Below are 17,382 nucleotides of genomic sequence, written 5' to 3'. Positions count from 1 at the left end.
ATATCATTTTTGTTGTTGAGAAATTGGAAATACTCAAGTAAAGTACAAATACCTAAAAATAGTACATAAGTAAAGGTACTGCATGTTACCAGCTGCATTATATTCTACTGATATCAGCTGAGACTAACATGGATAGTCTCTGGATTCCACATCATATAAACGGAACGAATAAGTATGAGGGAAATGTGGAGCACTTTATGGGCTCCATTTTCGTCACCGCTAAACCCCTTATCCCTAAACTTCTTTGCATTTTTTTTTACTATTTTGAAGAACATTTTTGAATAGTTCAACTAGCCAATCTACATTGACACGTTGTGAGCTTGTAGACTGACCATTTTAACTATTCAAAAATGTTTTGCAAAATAGTAAAAAAATAGGCAAAGAAGTTTAGGGATAAGGGTAAGCACTAAGCGGTGACGAAAATGGAGCCCTATATGTTCTATGAACAAATATGCTCAGGTAAGACATTTTGCTCTCTATGAACGTTTGTGCACATGACAGCAAAGGTTTGACTGACACAGTTCAACACGTGTGGTCCTTCTATCAGAGACTATAAGGACACTGGCTCATCTTAGTTTCAGGGCAAAAATCTTACTCTCAACCTTCCTCATGGTCAGACTTCCTCTCCACTTTTGTCATGGTCGTCATCATCATCATGCTTGTTGTCCTCTCCCCAGTGAGCACTCGGCTTGAGTCCGGCTGCGAGTCCTGGGACGCCCTCTTCTTCTTGCTGAGGCTCAGCCGGGCGCGGAAGGCCTTGCAGAAGATGAAATAGATGAGCGGATCCAGGCAGATGTTCAGAATCGACAGCATGAGGCTGAACTCCTTCAGGTAGAAGAAGCTCTGACACAAGCTGCGCCTGTGAGACAGGAAGGCATAGGGGAGGCGCACGAGGTGGTACGGAACGAAGCACACACAGAACACGGCCACCAGGAACAGCATGTTCCTCCGACACCGGGATAGCTTTTTACAGCGCCTTAGCGTTCCCGAGGACGACACTCCGCCAACGCCTTGTGCTCCTCCACCCCCTGGCTGACTTCTCTGGGCCAACGTCAGTCTCTGCACCGTGCCATGGTAGAAGTAGATGAGAGAGACCAGGACAGAGACGAAGATGACCGCTGAGAAACTGTAAACAGATACGGAGCAGAATGGAATTGACCAACCAAAAAAATGCATTATTAGTTCATCTTATATCTAGCTGTTCTTGTTTTTGATTGCTCTTTTGTGTTGTCTGAGACTATATCCTATTGGCGTCATACTTGTTTATTGCATTGAATGACTCACTTCTAGCATTGTTGTTGTATATTTTATTTATTTCATTTTTTCAATGAAACTCTGGGTTTACGAGTATGTAGTGGGTTTGTGGTGGGTTTGTGATGGGGAAGAGCCTTTGTGTATGTTATTATCGTTTGTTGCTGTATTGTTTTGTTGTACGTTGTATGTTGTGCCCCGAGGACCCCCTTGAAAACGAGTTGCTGCAACCCAAGGGAGTAAATTAAATAAAAAATAAAACACCTGTGAAAACATGCAGATTCACTGTAGGAAAGACATAATGAACATTAAAAAACAATATGCATGTGTAGTGATGCTACAGGAGCGGGGATTGAACCCCAGCCTCCCACCTCATCAGCCCTATTGGCACGACAGGTCAATTCCAGCTCCTGCGCATCATTTCTACTACAATAGATGACCCCCTCCAATCCCCTCCATGGAGCTTTGTCACAACTTCTCTCAGCACACACACGTTCAAACACGTTCCGCAACCATTGTTAAGTAATAAGTACGGTACGGTACAGTACATTATAACACAGTACACCACAGCACAGCACAGTATGGTATAGTAGGCCTACAGTACAGTACTAGCCTGGCTAATAAGCCAGACTGAATCAGCCGGCGGATTACGGTCTGGAGAGGCTCAATTGTACGCCCATTTCCTACACCAGAGAACTGGTGTGGCCAATCGGGACACGGTATGCAATATGGGCGGGCTTTGGTACAATGACGTTCAATGCTTGAGACCTTTGACTGACAGTAGCTCTGACCAATTGCGTCAAATACACAGCATCTCCAGACTCAAATAACACACGACAGTGTGATTTGAGTCTGGCTTATTAGCCAGGCCAGTACAGTACAGTACAGTACAGTACAGTACAGTACAGTACAGTACAGTACAGTACAGTACAGTACAGTACAGTACAGTACAGTACAGTACAGTACACAGTGATGCAACACTAAATTGCTCCTCATTACTGTTTCACTGTTCATGTTCATACTATATACTCTGTCATATTCATTCTACTACGTTTAGCCTTTCTTACTCTTTGCTACAAACACTGTCACACAAAATGACAATACACAACAAATGCTATCTTATTTCAATCTACTGTCCCGTCTGCACTTACACCGTAAACCCTATTCTCAATCACACTCATTATTAGTCATACCAACACCTTCCTTGCTCACTACAATTACCAGTGCAACGTCGCAAGGGAGCCAATGACGCGTGGAACTAGAATAGAGACCGGGCCAAAGGCCAGTCGAGTTTCTAGTCACTACAATTAGCCCTTCACTAAATCCCACCCCAAAAAAAGCGATTGACCAATGCCAATCCAAATAGTTTAGCGACGGTTGCTATGCAGGTCAAGCTTTCTTCGCTGCTAACGTGCCTATTGGACAAGGATGGGTTGGGGAGGGACTTAGCGAAGGGCTAATTGTAGCACCCAGCCAAGACCTGGCCCACAACACCCCTGCGAATCCTGCTCAGGCCTGTTGGCACGACAGGGTGTGCATGTGTCGGTCTGGCGAGTGGGAGACTGGGGGTTCAGTCCTACGCATCACTACACATGCTTACCGTAACCCTCAGACATTGTCTATGAATAAGAAACACTGGAAAAGCTGGTTTATGTATAAGCAGTGTAATCGGAGCCTGTGTTCAGACCACGCAAGGCTGAGTTTATAGGTTTAAAAGACTGCCGGTTTCTATAGGTTCCCATGCAGGACCAGAGTGGAGAACTATGTATACAGTATGTTCCATAAGACAAGTTCTAACCTAATGTACCTACATGTGGATGATTTTGTACAGCAGGCTCATGTGAGGGCCGTGAAGAGCATCACAGCTCCCAGCTCCCGGTAAGTGCAGGGTCCTCATGGGCTGTACGGTCAGGATGAACATGGCGACGTAGGCTCCCATCGGGGCCAGGAGAGAACACCAGGTGACCACGGAGATGACATGCGCAACGCGGACCTTCTGCAGGGGATTAGATGCCGAAGGCTGCACGATCTTCAGATATCTGGTGGTCAGAATGAGCCCAGTATGGGTTATCACATGTTATTACAGTCCATCATAACTTTTAAATCTTTGCTGTGTGCGGCAAAAACTGTGGGAGGAGTAGTGCAGCAAAGTATCCTCATTTACAATAACAATAGTCTGGTTGCCCTGTTAGGGCAAACACACTAATGAGCCACGCGTTATTAATATTTGTCAGCATATTATGTGTTATTACTATACTATACTATATATATATATATATATATATATATATATATATGATGTGTTATTAAATTAGTTGGTGTTTAATAGCCTTTTTTCTGTGTTAGTAGGCTATGAAAACATTGTCATAATTCAAAGGTTTCATTCAATACCATTAATTGGGTTGTAAAATCCTGTTCTTGTGTTGTTATGCTATCCCCATTAAATGCAATTTAATTTGTTTGACCTAAACTACTGTTACTGTCATCTAACCTATACTCAAGGTTCAAGGTTGTCTTTATTTGTCTCCCTTGGGAGAAATCTGTCTTGGAGACAGAGTCACAGCTGCATACAAATAACAGACACGTTCACATACGAAAAGGAAAAACACCATGAAACACCTATTTACACAAAACAGAGATATTGCACACATTCCCTTGATAAAGTGCAACTATAGTCAAAAAAGTGCTTTTGGCAAACCCTGAAAAGTCATTAAAGTGCATTTGGCAATCTCTGATTGAGCATTTTGATTGACAGGGGAACAAAAGAGTGTTTAAATCTATTATACACACACAGTGGAGTTCTATACCTCCTACATTAGCTCGTACTCTCGGTACAATACATGCAAGGGGTCAGACACAATATTCCGAGCCTGTCTCAACACTGCTTGTTCAAAGATGGCCTGGGGAGTGATGGGGGGGGGGGGGGGGGGTGGACATGCCCATGATCTTCCCAGCCATGTTTGCTAGCCTACTTATTTGAGATTTGTATTTCACAGTTAGATTGCCAAACCAGCTGGACATACCGTATCTTAGGATTGACTCTATACTACGTAGCTGTAAAAGGTCAACATGATATTTACACTGACTCCAAAAAGCCTAAGTCTTCTGAGAAAGTGTAGACGCTGGTGTATCTTAGAACACAGTGTTGTAACATGCGTGTGCCAGCTCAGGTCCTCGTCGATCTGTACTCCCAGATATTTATACGAGGGGACCTGTTTGATGTTATGGTCATGGACACTAATAACACTGTGGTCTCCTATGGAACTGCCGACCTGGGGTCCACTATGACCTCCTCTGTTTTGTTTACATTTATTTTCAGATGGTGTAGATCACACCACTCTATAAACAGTACTTGTTTACTCCCTCTGTATGGCTGAGGATGTTATTATCGCTCTCGAGCAGACTAAGTATCACGGTGTCATCGGAAAACTTGATAACAAACTGATTTGGATGTGAGCTGACACAGTCGTCCGTGTACAAGGTAAACAGAAAAGAGGAGCTGACTGTTCCTTGAGGCACCCCTGTACTACACAGTGTCTCCTCTGAGACAGTTGGACTGATATGGTATACAAATGTGTCTAATCTACCAGCTAACAGCCCAACCTCCCAATCTGTCATCCAGACCAGTGTTGTTTTTGGCAGCAAATTTCTATTTTAATTCAGTCATAGTCTTTGGACTGAAACTCCATTTAGTTTTAGTCACATTTTAGTCAACTGGAATGTCTTAGTTTCAGTCTAGTTTTAGTCGACTAAATGTCATACGATTTTAGTCGACTAAATCTACAGTTGATGTAGTCGACTAAAATGTATTTCGGCAGGCCTTGATGCCGTCGTAATGAGTGTTTTTTACACTTGCTGATGCGTCGTGTTGTGAGCTTGTAGATTTTTCGTCTTAAGTTTTAGTGGATGTAAAAACAACACTGCAATCCAGACAGACAGTATACCTGGTGGCAGCGATGTATCCCATGAACAGGATGCTGATATACATGTTGAGGTAGAAGGTGGCGGCTCCGACGGTGCAGTAGACCATCCTGACGGTGACGTTGTGGCTGTAGGCGTAGTTGCAGACGCGGAGCGGCAGACACAGGCAGAGGAGGAAGTCTGCGATCGTGAGGTTCTTCAGGTAGACCATCACGCTGCTGGAGGACGCCCGGCGTTGTTCAGCGTGATAGAAATATACCTTCAGGGTAAATCCGTTCAGGGCCAAGCCAACCTGTAATGGCAATAGACAAGATACAGATACAGAAAATGTAGAGTGCCACAATTCTTTTCCACCCTAACACATCATCAGGTATTATTATAATATAAGGAGGAAGAACTTTTTCCAAAAAGTGTACAGTATTTGTTAAAATCATGCTTTTATGTGGACACGCCCACCAGTTCATTAAAACTACTTCAGCGCCACCTGGTGGAGTGCCAATTCTCCCATTATAAAGAAAGAAATCACCTGTACACCAGATTAGAGGAATTTTCAAAATATAGATGAAAAAAAAAAAAAAAAAACATATTTTTTTAATTCCCAAGGGAAGACGTCTTTACGCCCATGGCATCCATTAGTTAATAGGCAATTAGACGTCTTGACGTTTTTGGCTACTAAACAGTTTTAAGTATGCCTGGAGAACGAAAATACATCGCATGGATGCAACTGGGATGTATCCTCAGTGATGTATTCCAATCATCTGAGTTTCGGGTCTCGCGAACATCATACCCCTCACTCGGGTGACCCAGTGATCAAGTCAAGGTGATCAAGTCCCGACTTACACGTCCCAGTAGCTACCCTCGATCAGACCCACCAGGGAAAGACCAGGGCCACACAATCCGTTGGAACCACTCTGGAACTACTATGCCAGGACTGAGAGGTACTATTCTGGCATGTGGAGGAACTAGGCTAAAACTAAAACTATGATGAAAATCTTCCGTCGACTACCTTTTTCCATTGACGAAAACTAAATGGAAACAAAATGAAAACTAAGACTAAAACTAAGACTAAATATATTGACAATTTTGTCAACAAATAACAATTTGACTAAAATGTTAGGAAGTGACTAGACTAGTGGACAAGAGATCCTTTATAAGTAAAAGAAACAAGTCATTTTACACAATGCGTGCGTTGCGACCATAGACTGTAAAAAATATGGACAAAGCGTTCGCCGGGTCTAACATGGACGTAAAATGAAGCCTGTTATTCCTGCACTGTAAGTCGCCATCTTTCTAGATCCGTTTGGTACCAGCTGGCCATTGGCTGGCTCCGTTTTGGACCAGCTGGCCATTAGCTGCCCAGACAACGAGGCGGGACTTCCCCCCTTCTTCTCTGTTGGTTTTTATTTTGACTCGAGTGGGAGGGGAATCCCGATCATAGACTGTAACGGTAGCCACGCCCCTCAGAACATACGCGATGTTTTTTTTCCTTTATGGTAATTTCTTTAATTAATGGGACCATAATTTTCCAAAAAGAATATTATGACATTAGAAATGAGACTTTAAACTAGTGACTGGAAGAAGAAAGTATTCATGACCATGTTTATTAAGGTAATACAGTCTAGGTGAAGTTGGGCCAAAATACATGGGCCTCTATGGAGCTATGGGGCTTTTTGGGTCCAGTCCAGCGCCACAACAGGCCATTATTATGAACTACCGATTTCAAATGAGGCTTCACGAAATATCTGGCTGACTGCCCCCCTGGTTGCGACGCATTGTGAGCTTGTAGATCGGCTATTTTCAGCAAGTGTAAAAACTGTCATTACGACGGCATCAAGGTCCACCAAAATACATTTTAGCAGACTAAATCAACTCTAGATTTAGTCGACTAAAACTAGACTAACACTAAAACATTCCAGGTGAATGTGACTAAAACAAAATGAAGACTATTCAAGAGACTTTAACTAAAACTAAAATCTAAATGTGCTGCCAAAAACAACGCTACTCACCAGGAACACCAGACCACACACCAACATGAAGAATGGATGGGCTGAGGTGTCAATCACAGCACAGGCGGCTGTCTGGTTTGTGTCCAATGATTGGTTAAAAGACAGGAAGTTGGTCATGTTGGCTCCTCCCACTCCCACAAGGTGGGCCATGATTCTGGATAAACCTAATGTAGCAACTAGCAATATACAGTAGGCATATTTATGTGTGTTGAAGTGTTCAATATATACAGTATGTCATTGTCAAAACTATGAGATTTAATCTCACAATTCTGACTTTATATGGCAGAATTATTTCTTGCATTTTCGACTAGGGCCTATATATAGATTGTTTTCCCCTAAAAAATGTGGGATAAGCAAAACAAAATCAGTAGCAGGGCTGCAGGGATGGCCATCCAAACATTTAACAGAACTTTCTACAGTAAATACATTTTAGTTACAATGAGCAGCCAGAGCAGGACTTGTTGGTTGCAGTTCCTCCTCCTGACCAAAGATAGACGCACAGAAATGTTCTAATTAAACTAAGAAAATGCAGGCAGAGGGCACATGCAGGTCACACTTATAGTGTCATAAGTGATTCATATGGAGAGGGTATGTTTTTGTATGAGTCCATTCATTGTTTCTCTTTTCTTTTTAGGAAATCCTTACTTATTCGAGTAGCTCAGTCGGTATAGAGCTCTCGCCCTGTTGGACCACAAAGGTCGTGGGTTCGATCCTGGGCACCGCCAACTCAGCGTATATGAGTAGCATGGCTTGGGCGTAGCAAGTTGTGCAGGAAGTAGGCTACTGGGAACTAATGGCAGGTGTGGCAATCCATCTCCCAGGGCTCCAGCCGTCTAGTGCATTGTTACGGGGACAGACTCCCGTCCCCTGTGTTACTGGCTGATATACCGACAATAAGCCAATTCCCTGACTGACTAACCAGCAGGCTCTTTCTGCCTTGTTCCGCCTTGTTTATATTGAATTTGCTAAAAACATAATTTTTGGAAAAACACTAAAAACAAACGATGATTTGCCCAGTCACGATGATTTGCCCAGTCACGATGATTTGCCCAGTCACTGTGCTGCGCCTGTGATGTTCCTTTTTACTGACACCAAGTTTAAAATACCAATTGAGTGCACGGAATATCAATATGAAGCAACTGAAAAACATGGTAGTGGATGGAGAGAGGATTTTTGTCCAACCAACCACGAAACGGTCATATGTCAGTCATATTTTGCAATGTATTACAGTCTTTATGTAATAATGACCACAACTGTACATGTAATAGAGTGACATGTGGGACGGCAGTGGTTCAGAGGTAAAGTGGCTCCCCCAGAGCTTTTAGCGTCGAAGGGTCCTTAATTGAGCCAAGACTCTATACCATCGGTGCATGAATGTAATGGACGATCTCTGTAAAGCGCCTTGGATAAATGCTCTATAATAAATGCACCATTTATTTTTATTTATTTACCATTTACACGTTGGACCTAAATTAAAGTGTAAATGCACATCCCAGAATTGAGCAGGTACTGGGCGAGTAGAAATACTACAAAGACTAAAAAAATTATAGAAACTAGCTCACACACTGATGGGCTCTATTGCAGACAGACAGGGTTTTTTATTTACACCCATGTCTGAAATGTTGTACAGTACCAGCTTCCACCATGGAACACATAGAAATATCACAATTGCACAGTTAGAAATATAACCAGCTCACTCTTGATCAGTTATTTTCAATTTCAGTTATAATATATTGAAAATATCCTGTGTCTATTCAGAAAGTAAATAATAATTTGAGTTAATATGGAAACGATAATATTATGGTGTTCTAAAATGTATACATGGTTGCATAATGTGACAATATGATAGTAACAACTCACCTGCCAGTCAATGTTGATGTGTGTGTATCTCCCTTCTAGATGAAGCAGGTTTTCCTTGTGAAGTGAAGCCTGTCCCTTAGTACGTGTGTCTACTCATGCAAATACCCTTGTACTGTTCTCTGTCTGCCTGTCCACAACTTCCCTCTGCTATACTGTGGTAAAGCAACAGAACAAACCACATACACATACTGCATGTATGCACATTCATTACTGAAACCTTCACACGGCACATTACACAACACCAAAAACTGGTTATATAATTCAATGGCCTTATAGTATGTAACTTCTCCGTGTTAACAAAACTAACAATAAATACACTTTCTACTATAGGGGTGTGTAACGATATAGTAACTGCATCGAAAAATCTATTTTCATTTCATGAATCGAAGTATATTGAAAAATGAAAAGAGCAACATTGATTATGTATCGTATCGTGTCGTTTTACAATGCAAATAATCGGTATCGAATCGTTTTGCTATTGTATCAATACTACATTTTTGTGCATGGTATTTAGCAATTTTTAGAAGATAAAAGAAAAAGAGGGGATTCATTACTCAGTTTAAAATAATGTCAATGTATTTTAAATAGTTATAGTTACTAGTTTCAATTTCAAATCATTGAATCGTATCATATCGTCATAATGAACCAATATCGTCCAAGTATCGTATCGTCAACCATGTATCGTGAAAAATATCGTATCGTGGTAAAATGTATCGTTACACCCCTACTTTCTAGCCATCAGTTCCCTCTATAATAGCAGCATCTCTGCTGACTGGGCTGTGTTTTATGAAGGTACACATACTGTGACTGTAAAGATAAGACCATATAAAAAAGCAAAAGGACCTTTCTATGTGTGGAGTTTGCATGTTCTCCCCGTGACCCTATAGCCTAGGGTACCCTCACAAAAAGAAAAAACATGCCGTAATGCTGGTCTCTAAAACTGCCTCCCCCTGGCCAGCCGGGGCGCCTGATGGAGGGGAAAAGAAAAAAGCACGTGTTCCTTCCGCGCGCTACGTCCACCCGGGGAAACTCCTACGTCAGGTAAAAATAAGCGGCTTGGACTCCTCATGCATAGAATTAAGTATGAGGTCAGTCCGTTGCTCTCCCCAGGTTGGCAGAGGGAGTGTAGCGGCCAGGATTACATTAGATAATTGGCACTGGGTGAAACAAATCGTGGGATAAAGAATATAATAATAGAAAGTTGTTGTCCAGTAATTATTTTTTCAAATAATGAAGAAATTGCAAGACTTGTTATACTTTGGTTACTCACTCATACCTCATTGACGTTGTGAGTGAATGTGCTAGGCAAGGTTGATTCGAGAAGGGCATGACCCCCTTCTGCACATTGATAGATTGATTGCCATTTCTATTGACAGACAGCTTGTACATATCAAAATGATAAAACACAAAAAGCTCAAGAGTTTCCATTGTAGTTCTTTGAGTGCAAATGTGTGTGTAAAGCCCAAACCACACAGATGATTCGCCTATGCAACTCCTTGCATGCAACCATTATTCCCAATGGCAGTTGCAAGGAGTTGCATTGGTGTGGGTTGCGACTATACTGTAGTTGTAGGGGAGGAGATGCACCATTACATTGTCATACTGAAACTCCTGTCAAAACCACAAGTGCAGAGGCGAGATCAAGTGCCTTCTCAGCCAACACGACACACACACACACACACACACACACACACACACACACACACACACACACACACACACACACACACACACACACACACACACACACACACACACACACACACACACACACACACACACACACACACACACACACACACACACACACACACCAAATTCCAAAATGTTCCAAATATTGCACTTCTACTCCACTATACATTAATTTGAAAACTTTGGCTACTAGATTTTGATTATTACAAAACTGTAGACCTACATTAAACACTTCTGCAGTGTTGGGTCAGCATCAGGGGGGCAGTCAGACAGATATTTTGTGAAGCCACTAAGGAAATCAGGACATCCTGAAAGTTCATATAATGGCCTGTTGTGGGCCTGTGGCGCTGTCATTGGGCCCAAAAAAAACCCATATCCCCATAGAGGTCCATGTATTTGGGCCTAACTTCACCTAGACTGTATTACCTTAATAAACATGGTCATGAAAACTTTCTGCTTCCAGTCACTAGTTTAAAGTCTCATTTCTCATGTCATAATATTCTTTTTGGAAAGTTATGGTCCCATTTATTAAAATAATTACCATAAAGTCGCGTATGTTCTGAGGGGCGTGGCTACCGTTACAGTTTATGAACGGGAGCCACCCCCCGTTCGAGTCAAAATAAAAACCAACTAAGAAGAAGGGCCAGCTGGGCCCAAACGGATCTAGAAAGATGGCGATTTACAATACAAGGACTGACTGGCTTCATTTTACATCCATATCAGACCCGGTGAACGCTTTGTCCATATTGTTTTACAGTCTATGGTCAGCATGCACCGATACATTCCCTCAGAATGAGCATAGGGTCTGGGGCTATAGGTCAGCACTCTTCCAAAGACCAAGACGACAGCCAATGGAATATTTGATGTTATTATTTTTGGATTATATGTGACTGACCACTTATCTTAGTGTGGGCGTGAAGTGAAATGGTATGTTGTTGAAGGTTATGTTAATCATATTTTGTCATCTGACATACAAATCATACAGTGTTTAATTATTTTATATCTACAATGGTATATATGTCTCCACAGTGAGGCTGGAAAATGTAGCCTAGCAGCCTACTAGTCTACTGCCTGGTAGGTTCAATAGGCAGGACAATGGCGACCAGAATAACTCGTTCTGAGCGTGACTTCTTGCTTGTAAAGCCGTTGGACATATATCAGTCGGTTACAACTAACCCGTAACCGGTTACAACTTACCCGTGGCTCCCGACGTGCGACGCATGGCAGGTTAAGGGCCGATTCATACTCCTATTTTAGAGCCGAATAAAAGTCGGTTCGGCGCTGTAGAGCCTACAATCATTGACGTTTTGAGGTTCGGGGGGGCGGGTACCGTCCTAAAGTCGTCTCTTCGGTGCTACTGAAAATTTCTGACGAGCCGAAATCATTTCGGCACTACAGCGCCGAAACAGCGGTAAAATAGGAGTATGAATCGGCCCTAAAACTAACCCATGCCTCCCAACATGCATGGCACATTCAAACTAACCTGTGGCACATTAAAACTAACCTGTGGCTTCCTGTGAGGTTAGGTTTAGGCAGAGTAATATAGTAAGGTGACACTCTCTTACTAGATGACTCTGGGTTTAGGGTTTGGCCAATCAGAGGCCAATTAGAGGCAGCTGTTGGCTGTTGCCCTCAAAGCAATCAGAATGGAAGAAAAAGGAACAGTCCACTCCTTGCTTTTTCAAAGGGTGTTCTCTGTTCTGGTACAAGAACACACAGCAATGGTATATCAACATTACTATAATTGTATATTTTGTATAATTGTAGCTTGTAACTTGAGTAGCTAAGCTAAAAATAAAAAAGAAGGCCCACAAGCAGCTTTGCTACTTGACGAGGTACACAAATATTAATGTAGCTCAGGCTACCGCAATTACAGCAAAACCAAAATGTAGCTAATTAAGCTATGTAGCTCAGCTGCATGTAGCTTAATCTGCCCAACACTTCACTTCAGCCCTATATAACTGTATTTTATATCGTTTTTTTATCGTCAATTAGTCACCTTCACAACGAGGTAGTCTATAGCTTAATTGTATTAAACCATTTTGGCCGGGAACCCCTTTTGGTGTCAGCATTATGTTATGCTTTAGCTATTGAAAAATAGCAGATCTACAAGCTCATAGGTCTTGGTCCCATATTGATTCTGGAGATATGGGATCGCCGCTTGCTCCAAAAATTCATCCCGATATCTCACTGCATTGACATTGCCTTCGATCATGACAAGTTCTGTCTTGCCTGTGAGAGAGATAGTGCCCCGTACAATCCCTTTCACACTTTCCAGTTCTGGTTCCAGAGTGCACGTGTATTCTTCAGAAATTACGTCAGTAAAGTGTGCTTTGTCACCTCTAACGCCCCCCCCCCCTCCCTTCCTGTTCTCAGTGTTCTCTTCTGTCTATAATAAATCAGAAATGTCTGGATAAGCGAAAGAGAAGTGAAAATCCTGCCATCTGTCAGAACAGAACTGAAACAATGTCCTCCTCTACTCATTTCATCTCCTCTTTCATCCTTCCCATATCCCTTTCTTCTCTTGTCTTCCACATACGACTGAGACTCTGTGCCGTGGCGAGTGAGTGTCCTATCTCCTCGCTCCGCCGGGGAGCTTCCGGAGCAGAGACTCCCTGAAGGTGCGACACATCAGGAAGTAGACGACGGGGTCCAGGCACACGTTGAGCGCCGCCAGGAAGAGCGTGCCCTCCTTCAGCTGAAACAGCAGGAAGCGGCTCGCGGGGCTGAAGCCGCCGGCGCCGCCGCCGGGCATCTGGCTGAGCGTGTACGGCACACGGCAGGCGTGGTACGGCACGAAGCAGACGGCGAACACGGCCAGGAGGCTGAAGATGCTGCGGCCGGACTCACGGCAGGCGCGCCGGCGGCCGGAGCGGTACACGCGGCGTGCGATAGAGGCGTAGCAGAACCCCAGGAGCAGCAGGGTGGCCCAGAACAGCGCCACGCTGAACAGCGTGGACACGCGGTGCCACTGCACGCCCAGCGGAGTCTTGAGCCTCACGCAGTGCCGGGACGTCTCGCGGTCCGCCGGCTCGCTGGTCAGCACCGCGTTGGGCAGAACGGTCAGCAGCAGCAGGGACCAGGTGAGGAGCGACAGGAGCTTGGCCGCGCCCGCGCTCCGCAGCAGGCGCAGCGAGGAGGAGGAGGAGGCCGAGGAGTGTCGCACGATCTTGACGTAGCGCTCCAGGCCAATGAGGCCCATGAAGACGATGCCCGCATACATGGAGGAGTAGAAGAGCACGGCCGTGTAGCGGCACGCCGCCGCGCGGAGGCGCCAGCTCTCGGCGCCCGCCGCGCCCAGGTCGCCGGCCGCCCGCAGGGGGAAGGTGGAGAGCATGAGGAGGTCGGCCACCACCATGTTCTTCAGGTAGACCACAAGGCCGGAGTCGCCGGGAACGCGGAAGAAGACCCACGCGGCCACGCCGTTCAGAGACGCGCCCAGCACGCAGATCACCACGTAGAGGGCGGGCAGGACCTGGCGAGTGAACGCGCTGCTGAAGTCCGATTGGTTGGTCGGAGTCGGGAAGTGGGTGCTGTTTAGCCGATCCATGCCTGTGTGGGAAGAGAGAACGTAAAATACAGCGGTTTTTACGCTCACGTTGAACACATTATGTGCTCTTTTTGTGTCGTTGCTCGTTTTCTGTACGGAGAAAGTCAAAGTCAACCTCGTACGATTAGTCACACACGTTACCGCAGTGAAATTTGTTCTCCGCATTTGATCCATCTCTTGGATAAAATTAGTTAAATTAGTTCGTTAATTACTTAAATCATTAGTTGATTTGACCCCCAATCCAACGCTTGATGCTGAGTGCCAAGCAGGGAGGCATTGGGTCCCATTTTTTGTCTTTGGTATATGACGCGGGCTGGGGATCGAACCCCCGACCTCCCAGTTTCAGGGCGGACACTCTAACCACAAGGCCACTGTCTGGTAGCCTGGCTAATAAGCCAGACTCAAATCACACTGTCCGGCAGGCAATTTTGTTTTGCCAACGGCTGATTCGGTCTGGCTTATTAGCCAGGCTAACTGTCTGGTGAAAGACTACGGATGGAAACTATAGCAATCTTGCTAAATCCGACATTGTATTGGTTTTCATTAACATGCGCCGTCCCTCCCAAATAAACGTATACCGGTACATTCATAAAACACCAGCCATATGTTTATGTTTAATACCCCTCTGTGCAGCAATTCATTTGAGACAGCAAAGTGGGTTGATGCTCTTCTACATCAGGACTATTCAACATAAGATGGCTTCGGGGTCAAATTCCATAGGGCCACAAGCTAAAAATGTCAGTATTATTTTAAAACGTTTACATTTTTATTTTGTAACAGACTACAGACAGGCTTCATTCACAACACGTGAAGAGATACTGTATATAATGAACATATTATTATCACAGGTGAAAGTCATTAACAAATACTCGGCTGGCCATATCACTTTGTCTTGGAACAAATACCTACAATGTTCAAAACAATGAAAATAACTAATTATACTTTTATTGGTATGACCATGGCGGGCCGCAGATACATCATGCAGGGGCCGCATGCAGCCCACGGGCCGTGGGTTGAGTAGCACTGCTCTACATCAGGGGTTCTCGACCCGTGGGTCGAGACCCCTCGGGGGGGAGGGGGGGGGGGGGGGTCGCCAAATTATTAAAAAAAAAAACTGCAACTGCATGGCAGGAAAATGGAAATGAAGAGTTTACATAATAGTACACATAGTACATGAATACACCTTCCCTAATGATTATATCTGGTTTCAGTATTTATTTATGGTGTATTATTAAGGTTATTGTAGCAGTCAATTTATATTGGGGGTCGGGGTGGGGCGGGGCGGGGGTCCCGAGACACTGCCAAAGCATCCCCGGTTTTCCCCGGCCAAAAACGCTGAGAACCCCTGCTGTACATTATCAAATGTTTCTATCTATCATCACACACTATATCTTTACACCAGCATGCATGTACACGGATGTAAGCGCACGCACGCACGCACGCACGCACGCACGCACGCACGCACGCACGCACGCACAGGATTGGAGTCAACCGTGTGGTGTCCTCTCTGCTCAAGATCTCCTGCTGCACTAAAACATCTCATAAACTTGAACTTAAACATTGTCAATTACACTCGTGCAAAAGCGTCAAAATGTTGGTGGGACCCGTTTGCACAACAACTGTGCTATAAACATAACAATAAAATAGGCAACTAATATAATTATATTAGTACATACGATAATTTATATAAAAATATATAAATAAAGTAACACAAAACTGGATGTGATAGAAATACTGTAAAGGTTGGGGTCTTAAAGGTGCATTACGTGATTTTTTTCCCCCTGTCTCTCCAGCTCTTTGGCTCTTTATTTGAGAACACAAATAAGTGAGCTGACAGAACTGGAACTGAAATACCTCCAAATTGAAGCTGATAAAAGGGCTCTCTCTCTCTCTCTCATATAAAATGTTGTTCTTCTGAGCTCCAAATGGAACTGTTGGAGACCAGACTGCGTAGAATAAACCCAGACATTCCAGGCTGTGATGTAGCCTACTGTTGTTTACAAGCAGCATGAGATCATAAACACAGGTGTTTTTTTTAGGGGCGCAGCAAAATCTATGAGTCCATTTAAATATATAGCCTACTGGTTTTCACTTTAGCTTTTTATACTTGGCATGTGACTTTTAGCCTTGGTTGTCATCACAATGCAACAAAAAAATATATATTTCTCTGGGCTTCGCGTGTCTGCATGACTACTGTATTGACTCCATATGACTCATCTGAATTCTACATGGTAATGCATATTAATGTCTACAGTATATGACTCCAGTCTATAATTGTCGATGTCGGGTGGAAACCTTGTATGTCCAAAACCGTTGTTTTATATTATAAGAAAAAGATAGTGAAAATAGCGGACCTAACAAGTTCACAACGTGTCACATTGTGACATGTTGTGAGCTTGTAGATCTGCTAATTTCACTACTTTTGTGCAAACACTCTTGTAGAAATAGAAGTATAGAAGAATAGAAGTAGAATATTATTATTTTTAGGTTGAAATATGGAGATATGAGGTTGATCTGCCCGACGCACTTATGTGTCCTCTGAGGTTCTCTGAAGAACTAATAGTATAACTTCCATCTAATCGATCAAATAAGTGATTTTTATTTCATTGTAAACGTATCGACACAGTGCGCTCGCAGACAAACACACATACAATCTGGAATTCTATGCGATTAGAAATGAAATAATGATGTAGTGTACTCACCATGTGATGTGTCAGGTTGTCATCGCTCAAGGCTACTGGGTTGAGCTGCTGGACAAACAGACTGAAGGAGACAAGAGGAGGAGTCTCTCTCTCTCACTCTTTTTTCATGTCCCTCATCTCTCCTTTTCTCTCTCAGTAAAGAGATGGTGATTTTAAATGTGACCGTCCATAGTGTTGTGCAATCCCTCTCTAGGGGGATCTAACTCTAGGGACTATAACTCTCGGCCGGGACTTCTACTTTTTCTCAGCTCAATTCAATTGCCGTTTCTGAGAAACGCTGAAAGACATCAGGTTTCATCCTGATGTGTGGCCTACTTATCTGCATGTGCTGACAACTTCATACACCATAGGGGTTGGGACCGTACCACACATAATAATAATAATAATGGAAATCACTCAA

General features: G+C 43.6%; 2 protein-coding genes across 2 annotated transcripts; both read right to left on the bottom strand.

The window, feature by feature from the left end:
- Positions 1 to 597: 597 nt before the first annotated feature.
- LOC310864455 (P2Y purinoceptor 14-like) lies at positions 598 to 9,093 on the bottom strand (the record flags this gene model as incomplete). The annotated part of the gene is made up of 5 exons (XM_083773142.1): positions 9,039 to 9,093; positions 7,179 to 7,354; positions 5,196 to 5,464; positions 3,063 to 3,290; positions 598 to 1,126 (listed from the first exon to the last, which is right to left on the bottom strand). The coding sequence occupies exons 2-5, from the start codon at positions 7,326 to 7,328 to the stop codon at positions 598 to 600; spliced, it is 1,176 nt and encodes a 391-aa protein (XP_083629268.1). The 5' UTR covers positions 7,329 to 7,354; positions 9,039 to 9,093.
- Positions 9,094 to 13,302: 4,209 nt separating this feature from the next.
- On the bottom strand, positions 13,303 to 14,280 carry LOC310864400 (P2Y purinoceptor 14; the record flags this gene model as incomplete). The annotated part of the gene is made up of 1 exon (XM_083773094.1): positions 13,303 to 14,280. The coding sequence occupies one exon, from the start codon at positions 14,278 to 14,280 to the stop codon at positions 13,303 to 13,305; it is 978 nt and encodes a 325-aa protein (XP_083629220.1).
- Between the last annotated feature and the right edge of the window lie 3,102 nt (positions 14,281 to 17,382).

Source organism: Protomyctophum parallelum, assembly GCF_964188405.1.
Source record: "Protomyctophum parallelum genome assembly, chromosome: 9".
NCBI classification, from domain to species: Eukaryota; Metazoa; Chordata; class Actinopteri; order Myctophiformes; family Myctophidae; genus Protomyctophum; species Protomyctophum parallelum.
Note: the sequence above shows the minus strand (reverse complement) of the source record. Positions and strands in the feature narration are given on the sequence as shown.